General features: G+C 37.3%; 1 protein-coding gene across 2 annotated transcripts in view; it reads left to right on the forward strand.

The window, feature by feature from the left end:
- The window catches only part of BEND5 (BEN domain containing 5), a 995,828-nt gene that overhangs the window by 471,880 nt on the left and 503,573 nt on the right, over nt 1–20,375 (forward strand). For both annotated transcript variants that reach the window (XM_067467888.1, XM_060773472.2), the window contains exon 6: nt 10,355–10,394. In XM_067467888.1, the coding sequence (XP_067323989.1) occupies nt 10,355–10,394 (40 nt within the window). The remainder of the gene's footprint in view (nt 1–10,354; nt 10,395–20,375) is intronic.

The raw sequence follows: 20,375 nt of genomic DNA on the forward strand, positions 1-20,375 counted from the left end.
TGAAGCCCCTCAAGCCCCCCCCCCCCCAGCTACATGCCTGGCTGTGTAGATGGAGCCATAGACAGAACCCAAGCTTTTGATAGCCTTTGTCTCAACAATGAAGCCATTTAAGGGAAAGAGTGAGAAGAAAAACAGACCAGTGGTAAAGAGAACAGTGCCAGTCCTACTTGTGCCAAAATCCTGCATTTAATTTATCTGTTTTGGCAGTTTTTCTGGTACTCAGAAAACAAGAGATCAAGAGAGAGTAATTGTGTATTTCAGGTATGCTGCTACCTGAGATGCTGTAGGAATTCTATGTACTGCCAGGTGGACCTCAACAGCTTAAAATACACCCACATATAACATCTTAGGCACACCAGCCGAGTGCCATATGGGTGGAAGTTCTGAAAGGCATGGAATTGGAAGGACACAAGCACCACAACTGAGGAGAATGTTCACTACACATCCTGTACTGTTCCAAGTTTCTGTCACTAACTGTGTCACTAGTTGGGACCAAGTGCAAAATGTTTCCATCCTGTTTACTGAAGTAGAAGGCAAGCAGATTTAAAAAGATATTCAGAGGTAGCCATGCTGGCCATGAAGCAAACCATAACAAAATGCACAAGCAGTGAATCCTTTACTGGACCAACTCCAAAGCATAAAAATTATGTAAGCTTTTAAAGCTTCCATGGCTTCTTCACGAGGCAAAGTAGTTAAAAGTAACACAGGAATAAAATAGTGATGATATTAGAATTAGAGGCCTTAATTCTGTCTGGAATGCTGTGAGTTTGGATGGTGTTTAGGAGGATCTGGTTTTCATAAGAAGTTACTTTTCTGTTGCTATTGGAGTTGAAATTGTATTGCCTGTCTTTTATTGCTCTTTGTGCCAGAGGACATTTTGATATTGACATTGCAAGGAGTATTGAGCCAACTTCAAAACATAAAATAATGCATTAAAATCCTTCAGTACTATCTTAACTGACAGTTTATAAGGTTTGGAGTTGTCATTGCTTATGGAGTATGGATTTTGTTAAGTTTAAAAAGCTCCCCCCCCCCTCCCACATTGATGCTTGCACCAGATCACAGCATGTCCTATTGTCTTGCCTAGCATCAATAGAGACAGTATGGTGGTGTACTTTGAGCATTGGACTGCAACTCTGGATAGCAGGGTTAAGATCATTCCTCAGCCACAGAAGTCCACTGGCCGACCTTAGACAGGTCACTCTCTCAGTCTCAGAGAAAGGTAAAAGCAAACTACCCCTGAACAAATGTTGTCAGGCATACCCTGTGACAGGCTTGCCTTAGAGTTTCCATATGTCAGAAATGACTTGAAGTTGCACAGCAACAACAATCCAGCACCCAGTATACTGCATCCCAGAGTCCTCATCCTTATTACTGTGGTCCAGTTTAATTTCTTTCATTAGTGTTGGAAGTCAGAGAAATATTCTGTTCCAAGTGAATCTGAACCACTAACTTCCAGAGCAAGTTTTGCCGTTTTTCAGCCAGTACCAGATTGTCCCCTGTTGCTGCTGCTGCTGCTGCTGTTATTGATATTGTTGTTGCCTAGTTTCATATTTAGAACCCTCCTTTAAAGTGTGGTGTTATTCCTCTGAAAGACAGTATCAGGGATTCCATTGGCCTTAGGCCTACTTTCTACTTCTTTACCTTTCTTTCATTATGTGAAAGTATGGTGACATAATGGACCCAACTCCAACTTGGGCTTTATGAATTGTCTCTTTTTGTAAAATGTATCAGATGTGAGTGGTATCATTCATACGGACCCTGATTGTGAGAGATTTTCCAGAGAGTTTTTCTACTACTTTGTCTTGTACTCAATGTGTTTCCTTCTTCTTTTCCTTGTATAATCATTCACTGAATGCATTGAGTGTTCTTGCTACACGTGTGATACAAATGGGTAAAAATTTGCACAAGAAATCATAGACTGGAAAAACTCCCTGGACAGATATATATTGTAACATGAGCTAGTTTCATCGGTTTGATATTCACAGAGAATCGTTCTGGGGAAGAAGAGAGGGACATAAAAGGTCACATCAATAGAACTCAAAGCTAATTCAAATATCTAGCAATAGATCTGGCAATATCAGTGTTGATGGACCTTTACAAAGTTGTTTGCATGAATTAACACTAATTTGCAACACTTGAAAAGGATTGCCTTGCCCTGGCTGGCAGAGAGTGCCCTCTAATGGCATTAGATAATTTGATTTGTGCCTTTGGCTTCAAACTTGTGTAAACCGCCCTGTTTCTATTACCAATAATACTGCCATAAATAAACAAGGGTTGATCAATATCCTATTACTGCTTCAGGGAGATGCACTTTGTTTGTAATTAGAAATTCATTGAATAGCATACCCCACCTTCCCAACAAGTGGCTGGCTCTAAATGTTAATAATTGCTTTCCTTAATCTATACTTTTTATGTCTGAATGCTTTTCCTGTTATTTAGTATTACTTAATATAACACCGAGGCTGACATCTAAGAAGCAGCTCTTCCACACTGAAGTAGTAATCCATATCCTATATAGATTCTTTTTATAATGTGAGTTGCACCACATGCGGCCCTTATTGTTTTATCCTGTTTATACTTTCTTTGAAATAAGTAGCAGTTTAACACAGATTTTATTAGCTCCTGCTGGTTATTCCTCACATCCAGACCTAATTCTTTGTTTATGGCTCTGGAGTGATCTCTATTGTAATATTGGAAATGATGTTACAGACACAGCAATAAGACTGTGACATTGTAATCTTTATCTAATAAAAACTCCAGGCCATGAGAACATTTGCATGTAGCGGGTACCAAAGCAAAGCTTTTAACATTTTTAATGTAACTCTATGACAAATAGAACTTCAATTTGCATTGGGTTGCCAGATGTTTTGTTTCTAAATGGTCCATGAAGATGTTTTGTTTCTTGATGGTTCATGTTGTTTTAATGGTAGCACTGTCCTCCTACCCCATCCTCACGTCCTTTACTTACTTAGGCGATATCTCGTAGCCCGAGGATTATTTATTTATTTCCAACATTTATACCCCGTCCTTCTCAACCACCGACGGGGGACTCAGGGAGGCTTCCAATTGGCAACAATTCAATGCTGCACATACAAAAACAAAATATAACAAGGCAATTATACAATGAATACAACATTAGGTTAAAATCCATTTAAAACATTATTAGCAACTGTATGGCCATTTCCTTGGAGGATGATAGCCCACCAGGTGTAGTGTCTTGGTAGTGGGTCCATAGGTGACTATGGAGCCCTATTCTTGATCCGCATGTTCTCCCTCTGTGAAGACTTTGGTTTCCAGGTGGAAGGCTGTCCTGGTTAGGGTTGGCTTGATGTGCCTTCCTCTTGGCACTTTCCCCCCTTTTGCCCTCCATTCATGCGTCTTCGAATTCTGCAGCACTGCTGGTCACAGCTGACCTCCAGTTAGAGTACTCAAGGGCCAGGACTTCCCAGTTCTTGGTGTCTATGCCACAGTTTTTAACGTTGGCTTTAAGCCCATCTTTAAATCTCTTTTCCTGTACACCAACATTACATTTTAACAGTATGCAGTCCCCTTACCCCATACTGACAGATTAAATCCATTCATGGCTTTAAAATATATTTTAACAAACTTCAAAAAGGCAACATTTGATTTTGCCATTTTATAGAAGGGGGACTATTTTACTATACCATCATATCTAATGGGAGCATAGACAGATTTTTGTATCCACAGGTGGTTGTGGAACCAAACCCCAGTGGATATCAAGAGCCACTGTGATTTAGTTAAGTTAATATTTGAGGCAGCTAGAGGAAACTGGTGGAACTTTTTTCTATATAAAAAAACATAGGAGAAAAATATGTAACATTTGGAAATATTTTCCAAGACTTATTTGGAAGACATATTCAATTCAACTGAATGACACAACTGTGTATACTTCTTCTAAAATTGTCACTTTGAATCAACAGGCTCCTGCATATCAGCTCACTTGAATTCTATCGATGGCCCAGCATAAAAGGTGAATGAGGCCTATCGTATTTACCAGTGCCATCAGAATGGAACAGTTCTTCCCCGAAGGAAGCCCTGATTAAAATATAATTAAATTCCATTTTAAATTGTGCAAATTATTAATAATCCATTTAATCACATTTTTCTATATATTTTGATTTCTGAATAATTGGGGGCATCAGCCTACTTCCATGGAATAAAACTAGAGTCTAGTTTACTAAGCCATTGAGATTTCAGGCAAAAAGTCACCTTCTCTTAATGATGCTTGTTGGCCTCACAGTACATGTGTAATGAGATAACTGGAATTATTCAAAGAAATGTGAATTCCATACCTCTTCAAGAGCACAACGTCCCCATTCTGTATAACTGGGAGGTTGCTGAATTTGATAGTGATACTTCTTTTCATTTAAGGTTTCTTCCATTATTTCTGGCATTAGACTTGTAGTGGTGTACATTTACGCTTGAACGAAACAATTTGTCTCCTTTAGGGCAGTAAGTACCATTTAGATGTGAGAAATCTGCTCTTATGCTTCCCTATTCCCTGAATCATTTCTTTGCCAGCCTCTACTTGTTTTAATCTTTCCACTTGAATTGATATCTTGTAGTCTCCTGATGTCTTTCAGTGCTCTTTACTGAACTCATTTCTAATTTGTCATATAGGAAACAATTTCAGCGTTCTTCCTCTGCTCTTAACAAGCAGTGGGATTCACCATGCACAACTGCAGGTTTGTGTGTCGCTTTAAAACAAGCCTTTGTACATTTACTCTCTGCTCTCAATGAAAGTCACTGAAGAATTTTCCCTTTGCATTTTTATGAGTTAAACCAAATTATCTCAGCTCACATCTCTATAATTTGTTAGTAGTAACTGACTGTTAGTACACAAGAAAATTTACCTTGTCTACATTCATGCCTCAGTCATACATGTAGTTCATTTCCAGTTTGTCTCCCAAATGAATAAGGGGTTTCAAGTATTGGATTCTCTCCATGTAGCATTTTCCATGTTTTCCTAAGCCTCGTTGTTGAATTGGCCAGAGCCAAGGATAGACTAATAAGTTGCCTAAACTAATTGCAGAAATACCTTACATACATACATACATACATTTACAATAAGGTATGCATGGATACCACTGCTTAAAAGAACATGTACCCTTTAAAATATTAATGTCATACACAGCTTTTTGTGTGACAGAGGCTGTGGCATAGAAGGGCCTCTTTGTGCTGTCATTTTCCTGGTGGAAGAAATTATAAGGTATCCAATTATGAGGTATCCTTGTCCAATGCACACCTCTGAAACTTCCTAGAAGCTCCAGAGTTCCACTGGCTTGCATTCTGCTGCAAATCCAGCCATATGTCGCAGTAATTGGGTGTTGACACACTTTCTTTGGTCGTGCAGATCCTTCTTCAGTTCTGTTCATTAGTTTTTTATGCAGAAACAGGGAGTAATGCAATAAAGTCAGTCAGCTAGTGGAATTCCATTCCCATGACCTGATGCTTTATTTCACAGTCTGTTGGGTTCAAATATGTCTATTTGAAGGAGATGGTCATGATTCTGCTGGTATATTGCCTCTCCTCTCCTCTCTGAATTATTTTGAATGTATTCAAGAGTCTTCTTAACTTGTTGGGGTAGGAGCTCTCAACATAAGCACAGTTCTGTACAAAGTGATATCTAATTCCACTCAAACTGCCTCATTGACTGCAAGAGCTTTGGTTTATTGCATGTATGTACATGTGTATGTACATTGTTTTGCCAATATATTGTAGGAATCGCAGAACCCTAAATGATTTTTGTGCAGAACTCTGCAACTTAACTTCTCCCTCCTCTATTTTATTACATGCCATTTCTACATTTACAGTAATAGTATCAACAATAAAAACAGAACAACAATAATACATGTACACAACATGAAAGCTACAGGATAAATTTTACTAAGGGCCTAGTCACATGTCAATAAAATGAAATAATAAGCTTGCAACTAGTAATACAGGGCACAGGAAGTATACGTTTTTGCTACATTACATGAACAAAGACATGCCTGTGGTTTTTGAACTGAAAGAGGAGATTAGATATTTATTTAGTATAATATCATTTTATGTTTTTAAATGATTAGATTATCTGCTTTTAAAGGATTTGAAATACCATAATTTTTCTTGGTCAAAATGTACATACAAATTGTGCTTTAGCAGTTAGACTAAGAGCCAGGAAAAAAAATATATAATGAGACCATCATAATTTACCTTTGTTTGATTGCTTTGTATTTTTGGGTGGTCAAAAAACCACACAGACACAGAAATACAGGTGTAATGAAATAGTACCTTCTAATTGAGAAAGATCAGAGATATATCACTATTTCCCAAGATGAAATGTGTTGTTAGAATGTATGGGCATGACATTTGTTTCACCCCAGGAAACAAGTGGAATATGCTGCAACAGAGCAGGATGGAATCTCCTTCTCTGCATGTTTTAAACTGGAGATTGAATGGCCACCTGTTGGGAATGATTCTGTATTCCTGTAAGGCAGGGGGTTAGACTGGATGGCCCTTGTGGTCTCTTTGAACTCTGTGCTTCTAAGATTCTATGGATATGTTGTGTCAGATAGTATTTCTCCTAGAAGTGCATGTCTCAAGGGGCTCCTACGACCATAAAGGCCACCGGAATTACCATGCATCGTGGCGATTCTAATGATGGACATCGGGAGGCATGGGAAACCTATCGCCGCACACCCTGCATTGCCCAACTCAACCAGATGATCATCCAATGGGAGGAAGTGTCTACTGTCCGATTTCCGCCCATTGTCCCTAGCGGACTACAGGAAACTGGGTTGTTGTAGGTTTTTTGGGCTGTATGGTCATGTTCTATAAGCATTCTCTCTTGATGTTTCACCTTTATCTGTGGAAGGCATCCTCAGAGGTTGTGAGGTCTCCGACAATACATTAGATCACAGGAAGTTTGTGTTGCCACTGTAGTAGCTTGCTCCTCTTTCCTTCCCCTTTAAGCATGTCATAAGTAGTTCTGCAGCATGTAATAGGAGCCCGTGGACTATGTGCTTAAAGGGGTGGCAAAGTGGAGCATGTCACCGATTCTTCTCCCACCTGATGAAGCCCATAGAGTGCTCCATGTGGATAATTACCTAATACCAGAAATAACCCACAGAATTGGAAGTGATCAAAATGTTATTTACTTTAACCTTTGTACCCAAAGAAAGGACATAGACTCCTCAGGTTCTTGCACAGTACTGTATACAACGTATTGTGCCATAGATACCTTGTGAAGAACTGAAGAATTAGTGTTCCCCATTCTCAGCATTTGGGAAATTTATATTATGTCACTAAGGGAATAACATGGCTCTTGTGCCAAGTGGTGAGGGGTAAGCTCCCCAACATAGTAATTTGTGAGTAAACAGAGTTGAACAGGGGCCTTCTATATGACATCTCTGAATGCTAAACATATTGAGTTATGGATGTTTATTTTGGGATGGGGATACAAAACAACTAAAAAAATCAGAATACAGAATTTGTCTCTTGGCAGATATTTTCTAATTGGTGTTATTACTCTGTGTCTGTTTTAGCTCAACTGCCAACTTGTAACACAGAACTAATAGGAGGATAGCACTGCCAAGTTGTTGTAAATTACTCAACCCTGACCTACAGAACTATGAACTACACTGCAGAAATATTAATCAGTCTCCAGTTCCTGCACCATCCAATCTGAAATATGGAAGCAATCAACCATATTATTCTGAAATTTACATTAGCAGGTGTATGTGTGCGTGTGCGTGTGCGTGTGTGTATGTTAGAAAAGCAACTCTTCTCTTTATTATGATGTTTAGGTCACTGAGGGTGGATACACCGAGAATCCGTCAATTTCTCTATTGCTTTGTGTGAAAGCTCTCACTCCAAACCCTGATTATATTTTTTTTAAAGTGGTGCATCATTTTTGTCTGGCCTCTCCGGACAAAAATAAGGTTTCTCTTCTCTTCCTATGTATATATGTATTTCTTCCTGTGTTGCCCTTTTCCAGCTATAATAAAGAGAGGAATTTCATGCCCAGTCAGATGTAATTAGAATCATCAACACTATCGTCATCATTAGCCTTGTTGATAAGTAAACAGTTCTGGTTGCTTCATTTAACAAATCTTATTTACTAATCTTGTTGCAAGAAAACACTATCTATGGGGACATTTTCATGTGGATATACAGTGTCAGCCAATGTGCTAAAGAACAGAAGAGTAGTACAGAAGAATATCTTGCAGATAATCTAACCTTAAATGAATTAGTTAATTTACACAAAATAATTCCCTTTCTTGCACTTTTCCAACTCACCCTGAGTTAATTAAGGTTAGAATTAAATAGAAAAGTCAGCAAATATCTCCAAGGGCATCAATACCAAAGAAGAGAAGTAAGTACTGAGAGAGAGAGAAAGTGGGGGGAATATATTACTAGGAGAAAAGGTTAAAAGAATGCCGAAAGTTTATAAAGTCTTAAGTCAGAAAAAGTTTAGCCATGAGAATTGCAATTTAAAGCAAGGTTAAGGGACAAGCCCAATAAATTCAGCCTTGGAGCATAATCTGATGGAACAGCAGTGCTTGGAATGGGCAAGGAGCACTAGTGTCTTAGTGAAACAAACTGACAGTAAGTGACATAAGTATTACTTAAAGCTATATGAGATGGATTTCACCCCAAATTATTTGGTGTGCAACCCACATGTATGTAGCAATAATAGTCCCCTGTTACTGGTGTATGTGCATCCCATAGTAACCCAATGTGGCCCCTTATAGCTGAAAAATGGAACAGAAAATTTGAACAAGCTTCGAAGGGGCAATGAATGTGCAAAATTTAGGAAAGAAAAACTTTTTTCATTTAGTGTTCCTGCAGGCATGATTCCATCCTCAAGGACTTCCAAGTGTCACCAAAAGAATGGAGCCAGCATAATGATGAGAATTAGATTAGAAGTGGATCAATAGGCCTGACAATAAATGAAAGCTACACAGACATTATTGAGCAGATTAGAAGAGATAAATTAAAGTGGACAGTATATTCAGCAATGCCAGGGCAACATAAATGTTGGACCAGGAGACTTTAGAAGGATAACAACATATCAGGAAATGTAAGGGAAAAGAAGTAAATTGCAATAAAGCATTGGTATGATAGTATGGGAAGAGAAAACTCAACAAACTGTGATGCATTTGACAGGCATTTTAAATGTGGCAGATGTACAAATTATTAGTGTTATTTGCACCAATACTTGCTTATAACGCATTTACTTCTCCATCAATTGGCAAAGAGTAGGCACAAGCGGACTTTAGGGGTTAGCATTCCTAGACAGGTTATTATCAGTTTTACCTATTTGTAGATATATATTTATAAATAAACAAAAAATGTTTTAAAATAGCAGCAACATCGAACAGATGCGGTTCTGGCTACTATGAAAGCAATGGCAAAATTATGAATGATATCGGCAAATGTGAATACATTTTAATGCATTATATGGCCAGGGTAGACCCATAAAATACAGTTCGGTGCAGTTCAAACTGCATTATAGGGATCTACACTGACCATATAATGTAGATTCTAACTGGATTATATTGCAGGGTAGATCCAGCCAAAGTTAAGCTCAAAAAGTGCCAAAAGATCCCATTTCATACCGATTCAGATTAATGCCACTATGTTCATTAGTAGTAAAAAATGGAGTCTTATAGACTCTACCAGATCTTTATGGCAGTGTATTCCATATTGTTTCATATATACAAATATGTGCCATTTTGGCAACATTAAGTACATATTGCATCTCTTCATGTTATGCCTTCTTTATTTATACTCATGCGTCCTTGTCATTCATACTGTATTGTTGCAAGAATGGTTCGTGCTCATGCCATTCATTTGCATAATGATCACTGTTGTTTTGATTATAAGATCGGTTATTTGGGGTAACTAGAAAATCCTAGATTACTCAGAACCTCTTCTAGTCAATTTTAACTCTCTTCAGTCTCATTTACCTCTCTATTTTAAGGCATCTAAAGTCCAGGGAGTATTTTAAAAGATTCTTAGTTTGGGATAGCTGAACAGTGCCACAAAATCCTGCATATCAGTCTCACTTTCTAGATGACATAGTCCCCTTTGCTGGTGTGTTAAATGATTCCTTGGAGGTAATAAATCTAAACAGGCAGATGTGCAGTTTCACCATCAAATTAATTACTAACACTTTAAGAGCACAAGCAAGAAAGCATTCAAAGGACACATTGCTTCTATCCAGAAAAATAACACTAAGTCACGTTAACTTGGAGTTAAACATCCTGTAAATGTCAGACAACTTCCTTTGCATGTCTAAAGTGACCTACTAAAATTGGTTATCTTTCTGTAACTTCTTTTTCAGCAACAGCGTCAACTTGACCTCTTGACTATAACCAACCCTGGTGAGTAAGCCACAAGGCTTGGCTCTTTTTTCTGTTTTCTTAAAGAGAAGATTGTCTGAATGTGTCTGTTTTTGCTCTCCCTGACATGCAAAATGAAAAACTCTGTTTTCCAGAAAATATTTAACATAATAACAACTGACAGCTATATTGTGCTTGCTGAAGCCCCGGGCACTTATCCATTCACAGAGCTGCCTCTTCAGACCTTTACTCTGCGAGTTTGAGTGCTGATATTTCTTTGAGCCTCCTGGGGTTACTGTTAGTGGTGTGTCTGCAGGGTAGCTATGCTATAATTCTCATTGTATGTTCACGTATCACAGAAACATTCAGCTTAACTCTCTGCAGTAGTAAATGTGGATATTTCATAAAGAAGACAGCGTTGATGTTGGCAAGAGAGAACTCACAAGAAATCTTGTGCTGGTTGATTTGGAATATATCTTCCTTACTTAAAAACAAGATGTTAACATAAAGTGTTTCTGATGCTGTTCTTTCTGAAGAATATTGTAACATGGTTCTTGTTAAGTGCTACTTACTTAAAGCAGCTTCAGACAAGGCTTTTATCATGCCATCATCCTGCCACATTCACTGACTTTTAGGGTGGGTTGAAATAATGCTTTCCTCCATTCATAAATCTCCCCTGATTTTCCTTACTTTTTCTCCTTACTTCAGAAAATCTGTTAAGGAGAAAAAAATGCAATGCGGACACAAGGAGTCTTTTCTATATAAATGCTTGTACCATCTCAGAATTTACTCATATCTGTAATGGCTTTTATGTATTTATTTCTTGGTTTCCTAGTAAGAGTTAGAGAAGCAGAATTATCCTTGTTGGATCTAAGCTGGGTGACATTGTCCTATAGATATCAGGAATATACATGTTTATTTTGTCCTTGATAAGAAAGGTTTTCTTGACATATTGAGACATCTAATAGAAATACTGTCAAATGTTCCAAGATTTTGGTACCTTCAAAAAGAGGAACAAAACAGGTTCCCTTTCCCTTCCTTCTATTCCCCTCTTGCTTTCTGTAGGTTTTGTACATTTTTTCTGAAACCAGCTGTGTGCAAAAAAATTGTTCTGCATGTTTTTGTTTGCACAATGTTTCACAATGTTTATGCAAAAACAGTTTTTATGCAAGCTATCTTTTGTGTGAAAAATAATTTAAAATATCAGTATTTTTAATAATCATGATCTTGCCCAGCAGTAATATGACTTTGTAATGTTTTTGTTTTTCTATGTAGAAACAAAATAAGCAAAGATTTCCATATTTTTGTTACTTTGTGAACATTAGACACCTCTGATGCTGGAGTGATGTGTGTTCTGTTTTGTTGTGACTAAATAAATGTTTAGGGCTGAGTTGTGAACAATAAACAATAAATTCAAAATGGATATTGTGTAATGGTACTCTAACACTATGTTAAAAATCCAAATAGCTATTTTAGGATTGCTCAAAGGCTTGGATCACATCATAAACTCCTTTTAAATGTCTCTTTAGTCTCAAAAATGCTTAGCTATATTGCATGATAATTTGTCGTTTAAGCAATAGAAATTCAAATCACCCATGGGCATGCTGATCTATTTCTGTGAATCATTTGATGGTGATGGTGTTAACTTTTGGGAAATAATCTATGTAAAGTGAACAATGCTTTGTAAGTCTCAGTACATATACTAAAGGGATGTTTCAGACAGTTGCCATTTTCTGAATGTGCAGTGCGTAGACCTAAACAAAGAAGTGGTCTAACTAGACTCAGCAGTATGGCATAATTTGATATCAGACCATTTAATGAACCATTATAGAAATACTTGATTGTGTGGGACAATTTAAACAGTGGACATATCAGAGAGCATGCCTGGTTTTTTCTTTAGGTTTTTAATTTCTTAAATTCAAACGCAATGTAATCATTATTCACTTCAGGCAAGAGAGCAATGTTATGTTTATATCTCTAGAAGATATCACAATTGGCATTATAGCACTAAAGTGAACAAAAAGAGACAGTGTGCAAAAGCAGAGCAAAATGAAACTTCATAATCTCTCCCCATCTTTCTACTGATACCTTAACTACAGCTCTTGCAAACCTGAGGTTAGACTAGGACTTGAATACAGTTCAATTCTATAGTTCTAGCATTTTGCAAATGAAATGTGGGATATATGTTACCAAATATCAGTGCTTGGTCAAGATGGCAAAAGGTACTAATAATGAAAAACACACAACCTAAGAGAAGCTGCAACTGACATTAAATATTACTGAGCCTACTAATTACTAACAGGATTCAGTCCTCCTCTTTCCTCTATTAACTGAGTGCAAACTACATTTGCACTTTGAACACAGTTTACACCAGTTGAAGTAATATGAGGAAAACTGGGGGCCCCTCCACACAGCTGAATAAGATCCCATTATCTACATTGAACTGGAATATGTGGCAGTGTGGACCCAGTTCAAAGCAGACATTGTGGGATTTTCTGCCTTGATACTCTGGGTTATATGACTGTGTGGAAGGGCCCTTGGATGAGAAGAGAAAATCTGGGATAGTTTAAAAGCAGCTAAAAAAGTGTCATGATCGCAGATTAATCAGGACTCTCATGGCCAAATTGGAATAGTTACATGGTATGATACCATTTTTGCATGCAGAAGTTGCCAAGTTCAGACTTTGGTTAAACGAAATGAGAGGCGATGGTGAGCAAAGACTCTTGGTTTAGGCCTCTCACACTGTAGCTAATCAGAACTGATAGTATTGGACCAGATAAGCAAGTAGATGGAAGTGACAAAAGGCAGAATAAAGAATAAGTAGAATAATAACTTCTGCCCCAAAATTTCTTAAGGAATCCATGCAGTGTCTCAAATTAAGTTCTCATGCTACTCTAGAGACTCTTGAGTGTCTGGGTAAGATCCAGTATGCTTTCCATTTATGTTATATTGTGAGACCTTTGAATCAACTGTGTTCTTTGAATACTTGAGATTTATTAGCAGATAAATCTGCTTATGTGGACTTGCAAGACTTAGAACTCGTTTTGTCTGTTCTGGACCATCAATATTATGTTAACATTGATGTTTTCTCAATTCAGAGCAAAGAAGGCCAAATGCAAAATGATACATTTAAAACATGACTATCCCGATATTTGCTGGAAACAAACTCAGCCAAGAGTACAAAGTCCAACAAATTCCTTGCTTGCCTTGCGGACAATTTCATGGTCCAGAAGGTAGAAGAGGCAACAAGGGGATTGGCTACTCTTGATCTCATCCTAACAAATGCGGAGGACCTGATCGATGCGGTTGAAGTGGTCGGATCCTTAGGGGCAAGTGACCATGTGCTCCTGCAATTTGAGATACAAAGGAAGTATCTTTGTAAGACAAGTCAAACCCGCATTTTGGACTTTACGAGAGCTGATTTCCAAAAAATGAAGGAAACACTGAGCAGCATTCCATGGACACAGATACTAAAAAACAAGGGAGTTATGGATGGATGGGAGTTTCTCAAGAGTGGGTCAGTGGCAGGATTCAAAATTAATATGTCAAAAACGAAACTACTAACGAAGAATGTAGAGAAGAAGAAACAAGAAATGATTAAGGAGCAAACAGGTCTGGAAATAGTTAAGAAACTCAAATATTTAGGAGTATGGATAATGACTAAAAATGGACAATTATTAAAGAATAACTATGAAGAAGCCTGGAAAAAAATACAAAAGGACTTACAAAAGTGGACACATTTGAAGCTATCACTTTTAGGTCGTATATCATTGGTTAAGATGAATATATTACCGAAGTTGATGTTCCTTTTTCAAAATCGTCTGATAATTAGAAGTGGAAAAAGAGATATTAAAATGTATATGGGCCGGAGGAAGACCAAGAATAAAATATGACAATTTGATTGACAAAAAAATTAGAGGAGGTCTGGGTTTACCAGACTTTAAAGCATTCTACGATGCATGTGCAATGATATGGATAAAAGATTGGATACTATTGAACAAAGAAGACTTTTTAAATATAGAAGGGAATGATTTAAGAGTAGGATGGCATGCTTATCTATGGTACGAAAGGGAAAAAAAGGGAAAAAATGGTAATCATTTAATGAGAGCATCCTTACTGAGAGTATGGCAAAAATATAAAAGGCATCTTTATTGCAAAACACCTTTATGGGTCTCTCCTATGGAAGCATACCAGTGAAGACTTTTAGGATGGAGAAAATGGCCAACCTTTAGAGATTTGTTAAATAAGGGTACAAAAAACATTAAAACGAATGAGGAATTGAAACAAAATTTCTCCAATATCACTTGGCTGCATTATATGCAAATTAAAGACTTTTATAATCAGGACAAAAAGTTAGGCTTTAGTTGGGAGGAAGCAATGTGGGACAAGATCTTAAAATTGGAAAAGAAAGTAATATCAAATATTTATAATATATTACTTACCTGGCTGACTAAAAAAGAACAGGTTAAAAACTGTATGATAAAATGGGCTCAAAATTTAAGAAGACCAATCCAAATGAAAGAGCAAATGTGGAACAAAAAATTAAAATATACTTATGCAACAGATTTAAAAGAGAACTGGATAAAAATGTTCCACAGATGGTATACCACACCTAAACAATTAGCTAAAATATATAAAACAGCTTCTGACAAGTGTTGGAAATGTACAGAACAAGTTGGCTCCTTTTACCATATGTGGTGGACGTGTAAAGAAGCAAAAATGTTTTGGACGAAAATCCATGAGGAAACACAAAAGATCTTAAAAAGAACTTTTATAAGAAAACCGGAGTATTATCTGTTAGGATTTACAGATCTAGATTTGCAATTGACAGAACAAGAGAATAAACTTTTTACTTATGTTACGACCGCTGCTAGAATTGTTTTTGCTAGAGAATGGAAGCAAGAATCAGTTCCACCATACAGGAGTGGGTGGAGAAAATTAGAGAAATAAAGGACATGGATGAATTGATTTTTTTGTTGAAGAAAAATACAGGCAAGATAATGAGAAGAACGAATTGGGACGATCTTCATGACTATCTGGACAATTTGAGTAAATCAAAAACAAGAGAGACAATTTTACTATTTTTTTCTTTCTATTAATGAAAATATTTTTGAGTATTAAGAAAATATTAACCAAGAAGATGGAATGGAATTCACTTTTTTCCTTTTTTCCTCTCTTCTTTTTTGAGGGTGTATTTTTGTAGAATGTGTTTGATTTCTATTTTTCTCTCTCTCTTCTTTACTTTTCTATATCTTCATTGTTCTCATTCTTTCGCTGTATTCTATATAAAATCTAATAAAATTTCTTTTTTTAAAAAAAAACAGTGAAATACTCAAGGCTCAATTGCAAACAGTGCCAACAAAGAGGAAAAAATAGGACAAGTGCAAAGAAGCCAGAATGGATGTCCAAAGAACTTCCAACTGTGCTAAGACACAAAAGAGACATGTACAAGAAGTGGAAAAAGAGAGAAATCACCAAAGAAGAATTCAAACAAATAGCCAACTCCTGTAGGGAAAAGATCCACAAGGCTAAAACACAAAATGAGCTCAGGCTTGCCAGGGACATTAAAAACAATAAAAAGGGCTTCTTTTCTTATGTCAGTAGAAAAAGGAAGAACAAGGAGGCGATAGGGCCTCTTCGAGGAGAAGATGGGGCAATGCTGACAGGGAAAAGGCAGAACTACTTAATGCCTTCTTTACCTCAGTCTTCTCACAAAAAGAAAGTCATCTTTAACCTCAGCAAGATGGAGTGGATGAGGGATTAGAGGGATTAGAGGACATCCAACCCCAAATTGGGAAATAAGTTGTCCAGGAATACCTGGCCGCTCTAAATGAGTTCAAGTCCCCAGGGCCAGATCAACTACACCCAAGAGTATTGAAGGAACTAGCGGAAGTTATTTCAGAACCATTGGCAATCATCTTTGAGAGTTCTTGGAGAATGGGAGAAGTTCCAGCAGATTGGAGGAAGGCTAATGTGGTCCCAATCTTCAAGAAGGGAAAAAAGGATGACCCAAACAATTACCGCCTAGTCAGCCTCATGTCGATACCAGGCAAGATTCTGGAAAAAAATTATTAAGGAAGTAGTCTGCAAACACTTAGAAACAAATGCAGTCATCGCTAATAGTCAACATGGATTTATCAAAAACAAGTCATGTCAGACTGATCTGATCTCTTCTTTCGATAGAGTTACAAGCTGGGTAGATGCGGGGAATGCCGTGGATGTAGCATACTTGGATTTCAGTAAAGCCTTCGACAAGGTCCCCCATGACCTTCTGGCAAGGAAACTAGTCCAATGTGGGCTAGGCAAAACTACGGTTAGGTAGATCTGTAATTGGTTAAATGAACAAACCCAGAGGATACTCACCAATGCTTCCTCTTCATCCTGGAAAGAAGTGACGAGCGGAGTGTCGCAGGGTTCTGTCCTGGGCCCAGTCCTGTTCAACATCTTTATTAATGACTTAGATGAAGGGCTAGAAGACATGATCATCAAGTTTGCAGACGACACCAAATTGGGAGGAATAGCCAATACTCCAGAGGGCAGGAGCAGGATTCAAAACGATCTTGACAGATTAGAGAGATGGGCCAAAACTAACAAAATGAAGCTGAACAGTGACAAATGCAAGATACTCCACTTTGGCAGGAAAAATAAAATGCAAAGATACAGAATGGGGGACACCTGGCTCGAGAGCAGTATGTGTAAAAAAGATCTTGGAGTCCTCGTGGACAACAAGTTAAACATGAGCCAACAATGTGATGTGGCGGCAAAAAAAGCCAATGGGATTTTGGCCTGCATCAGTAGGAGCATAGTGTCTAGATCTAGGGAAGTAATGCTACCCCTCTATTCCACCTTGGTTAGACCACACCTGGAATATTGTGTCCAATTCTGGGCACCACAATTGAAGAGAGATGTTGACAAGCTGGAATGTGTCCAGAGGAGGGCAAATAAAATGATAAAGGGTCTGGAGAACAAGCCCTATGAGGAGCGGCTTAAGGAGCTGGGCATGTTTAGCCTGAAGAAGAGAAGGCTGAGAGGAGATATGATAGCCATGTATAAATATGTGAGAGGAAGTCACAGGGAGGAGGGAGCAAGCTTGTTTTCTGCTTCCCTGGAGACTACGACGCAGAACAATGGCTTCAGACTACAAGAGATTCCATCTGAACATGAGGAAGAACTTCCTGACTATGAGAGCCATTCAGCAGTGGAACTCTTTGGAGGTTTTTAAACAATTATTTTGGATAGCCATCTGTCAGGGGTGCTTTGAATGCAATATTCCTGCTTCTTGGCAGGGGGTTGGACCAGATGGCCCATGAGGCCTCTTCCAACTATGATTCTATGATTCTATGGATTTTTGCCCCATCCCGGGTTGCCAGATAGAATTATATGATAGACTTAGAGTAACTCCATCAAAATGTTCTATATGGCAAAACAAAGTGGGGCAGGAATTATTTTTATTTAATTAGCCAACTGATCCAAAAATGTCAGTTTCTTTCATTTGTTAAATTATCATTTAGCCCATTGGTAACTCAATCACCCAAACTGGGAGTTACTTTTTGATCACACTTCATCATATCAGTGACAGAGACTCCCATTCTAGGGTGCTAGACTGGGAGTTTCCTTCTGGTGAGGTTATATTTTCGAATGAACCTATCCAGACTTTTGAAGAAGATATCATTTTCCTAAATAAACAAATATCTTCTCCACTCTCTATTCCTCTAGCTCAAAACCCCATTTACACATGAAAATATAAGGTAATCTCCATTTCATTAACTTAACTCGCAAATGAATAGTCTTTTGGTGGCTTTAGGTTCTGGTAGAACTGTTTTATTGTGTAAAATTACTGATATAGTTCATCATTGCTTGGTTAATATTCTTCAGTGAGCAGAAAATGGTATGTTAACCCTCCTAGAGTTAAATGGGATAAAGAGTAGGATTTGATGTTCCTACAGTCTTGATTGAAGGTTGATGTGATACATACCACTGCTTAGGAAACTGCCACTTAAAATGAAATAACAAGAAGAAAAGCTTCAAGATGTGATTTGGAAAAAGTAACTTGAGAACAAATCCCTCAATTAAAATTCTCTGAAAAGCCATTCCCATTACTGTCTTAAAGATTCTGGCCGCCTCCTTTTAATTGAAGCATGAAAAATAAAATGAACTCAAAGTCATGAAGCTATAATACACCTATTAGCAAAAATGATACAAGGTAATAAAATGTGACAGAAAGTTGTTCTCCACTGAAACTCATGCTCCAACTATTCTTGATAATCCATGCTAATTAATCCTACATTGATACTGATCAAAGTACACGTCAAGGGATCCTGACTGAGTTTTCAAACAACCCCCCATAATTACTCTTCATGTTGTTGGTAAAAGCTTCATAAGCTCTTGTATTTAAAAATGAATGCTTATGCATCCTCACAATAATGACTGTCTCTACTGAGCAAAAAGGAGAATACTCTGAACAAGAGTGCAGATGAATGAGTGGGTGGAGAAGTGTGTTGATCTGTTTACAAAGTTTAAAATAGTAATTCAGTAGATAATGATGTTTATACAACTCATTGGCTGGTGGGAGTGGGAATTAGTTATGGAGTTGAAGGTAGTTAACACCCTGATCTCATGTATATTTACTCAGAAGTAAGTACCAGATTTGTGTAGGGTTGTAGCCTTTCGCATTGTTGCTTTTTATTTGTTGTGCAAAATTTTCATATATTTTAATGTATTTCTGGTTGAGATAATAATTTGTAAATCATGCAAATCATGCAAAAAGCAGACACAGACCATATGAAAACACACACACACAAATCAAATAAACCCAAGACACATATTAGAGTTATATAACCAGAATTAATTATACCAACCAAACAAGTAAATTATTGGGTTCTCTAAAACTTTTCATCAGTTCTGTAGTGGATAAATTCTAACCACAGGCAATATGCATCTTCCTAGGTTGCCCCTAACATCAATATATCATCCACATTCCTTGTCTGGTCTCTTGCTGCTTGGAAATATCTGAGCACATCTGAGCTTGGAAGAGGTTGGAAATGCAAAAGGAACTTAAGTGTGACAAAATAGCCATTACCACAGTGACTTTGGCTGTTGTAAATGAGATAGTCAATATTATAGTTAATTTCATATTGAGTAGTTAATGTCGTAATCAATATCAATATTACAGTCAACATGTTAAAGTTCATTGATATAGAAATATAAACTCCTTGTAATAATAATAATAATAATAATAATAATAATAATAAGTGTGTGCTTTTATTTGTTAATGATCAGAGAAGGGATGTTAATTTAATAATATTTGATGAAAGCTCTTCATTTATTTCAACTAGTTTAAATGTATTTTCTACATATGCATCTCATTTTTTTTAAAATTAAGAAACCGGAGTTGTCAAACATTTGGCCAGCCTGGAAAACAGCCACTTTTGTCCACCTCTGACCTATAGAAGCATTGATGGATTAAATCTCAGGACTGGGAAAAGACTGAACTACTAGTTTCTAGCAAACCAAATCACTGATCTGAGTAAGGAGGGGGCTTTCTGTGTGGTTTCTGAAAAAACATATATAGGGTTACCATTTTCCAGTCTGTCACAACCAGGTACCTAATTTGTATAATGTGAAAACTAAGCACATTAGTCACTGCATGTTTTTTCTACCACTATTTTTCAATCTTGGTATCATTTAAATAGTAAGATCTGGTCTGCAAGAGCATATTGTAATGATTGTGGTACTTGTCTGGGACATCCAAGTTCAAATCTCTGATTAGTTATAGAGATTACCACATGTCCTTGGGTCAGTCACTACTTCTCAACAAACCTATTTTACAGGGTTATTATAGGGATTAATGGGAAAATGTGAACCATCTAAAGGAGCTGCGTATCTTTCTGGTCCTGTAGAAGCATCACCATAATGGCATTTTATCATGCACACACGTTTCTAGTAGTATTCTCATCAGATCATTCAACCAAGGGTTTCTTTGCTATCATTTTTTACTCCATGATTAAAAAAACCCCCTGCAAA

Source organism: Anolis sagrei, chromosome 4 (genome assembly GCF_037176765.1).
Source record: "Anolis sagrei isolate rAnoSag1 chromosome 4, rAnoSag1.mat, whole genome shotgun sequence".
NCBI lineage: Eukaryota > Metazoa > Chordata > Lepidosauria > Squamata > Dactyloidae > Anolis > Anolis sagrei.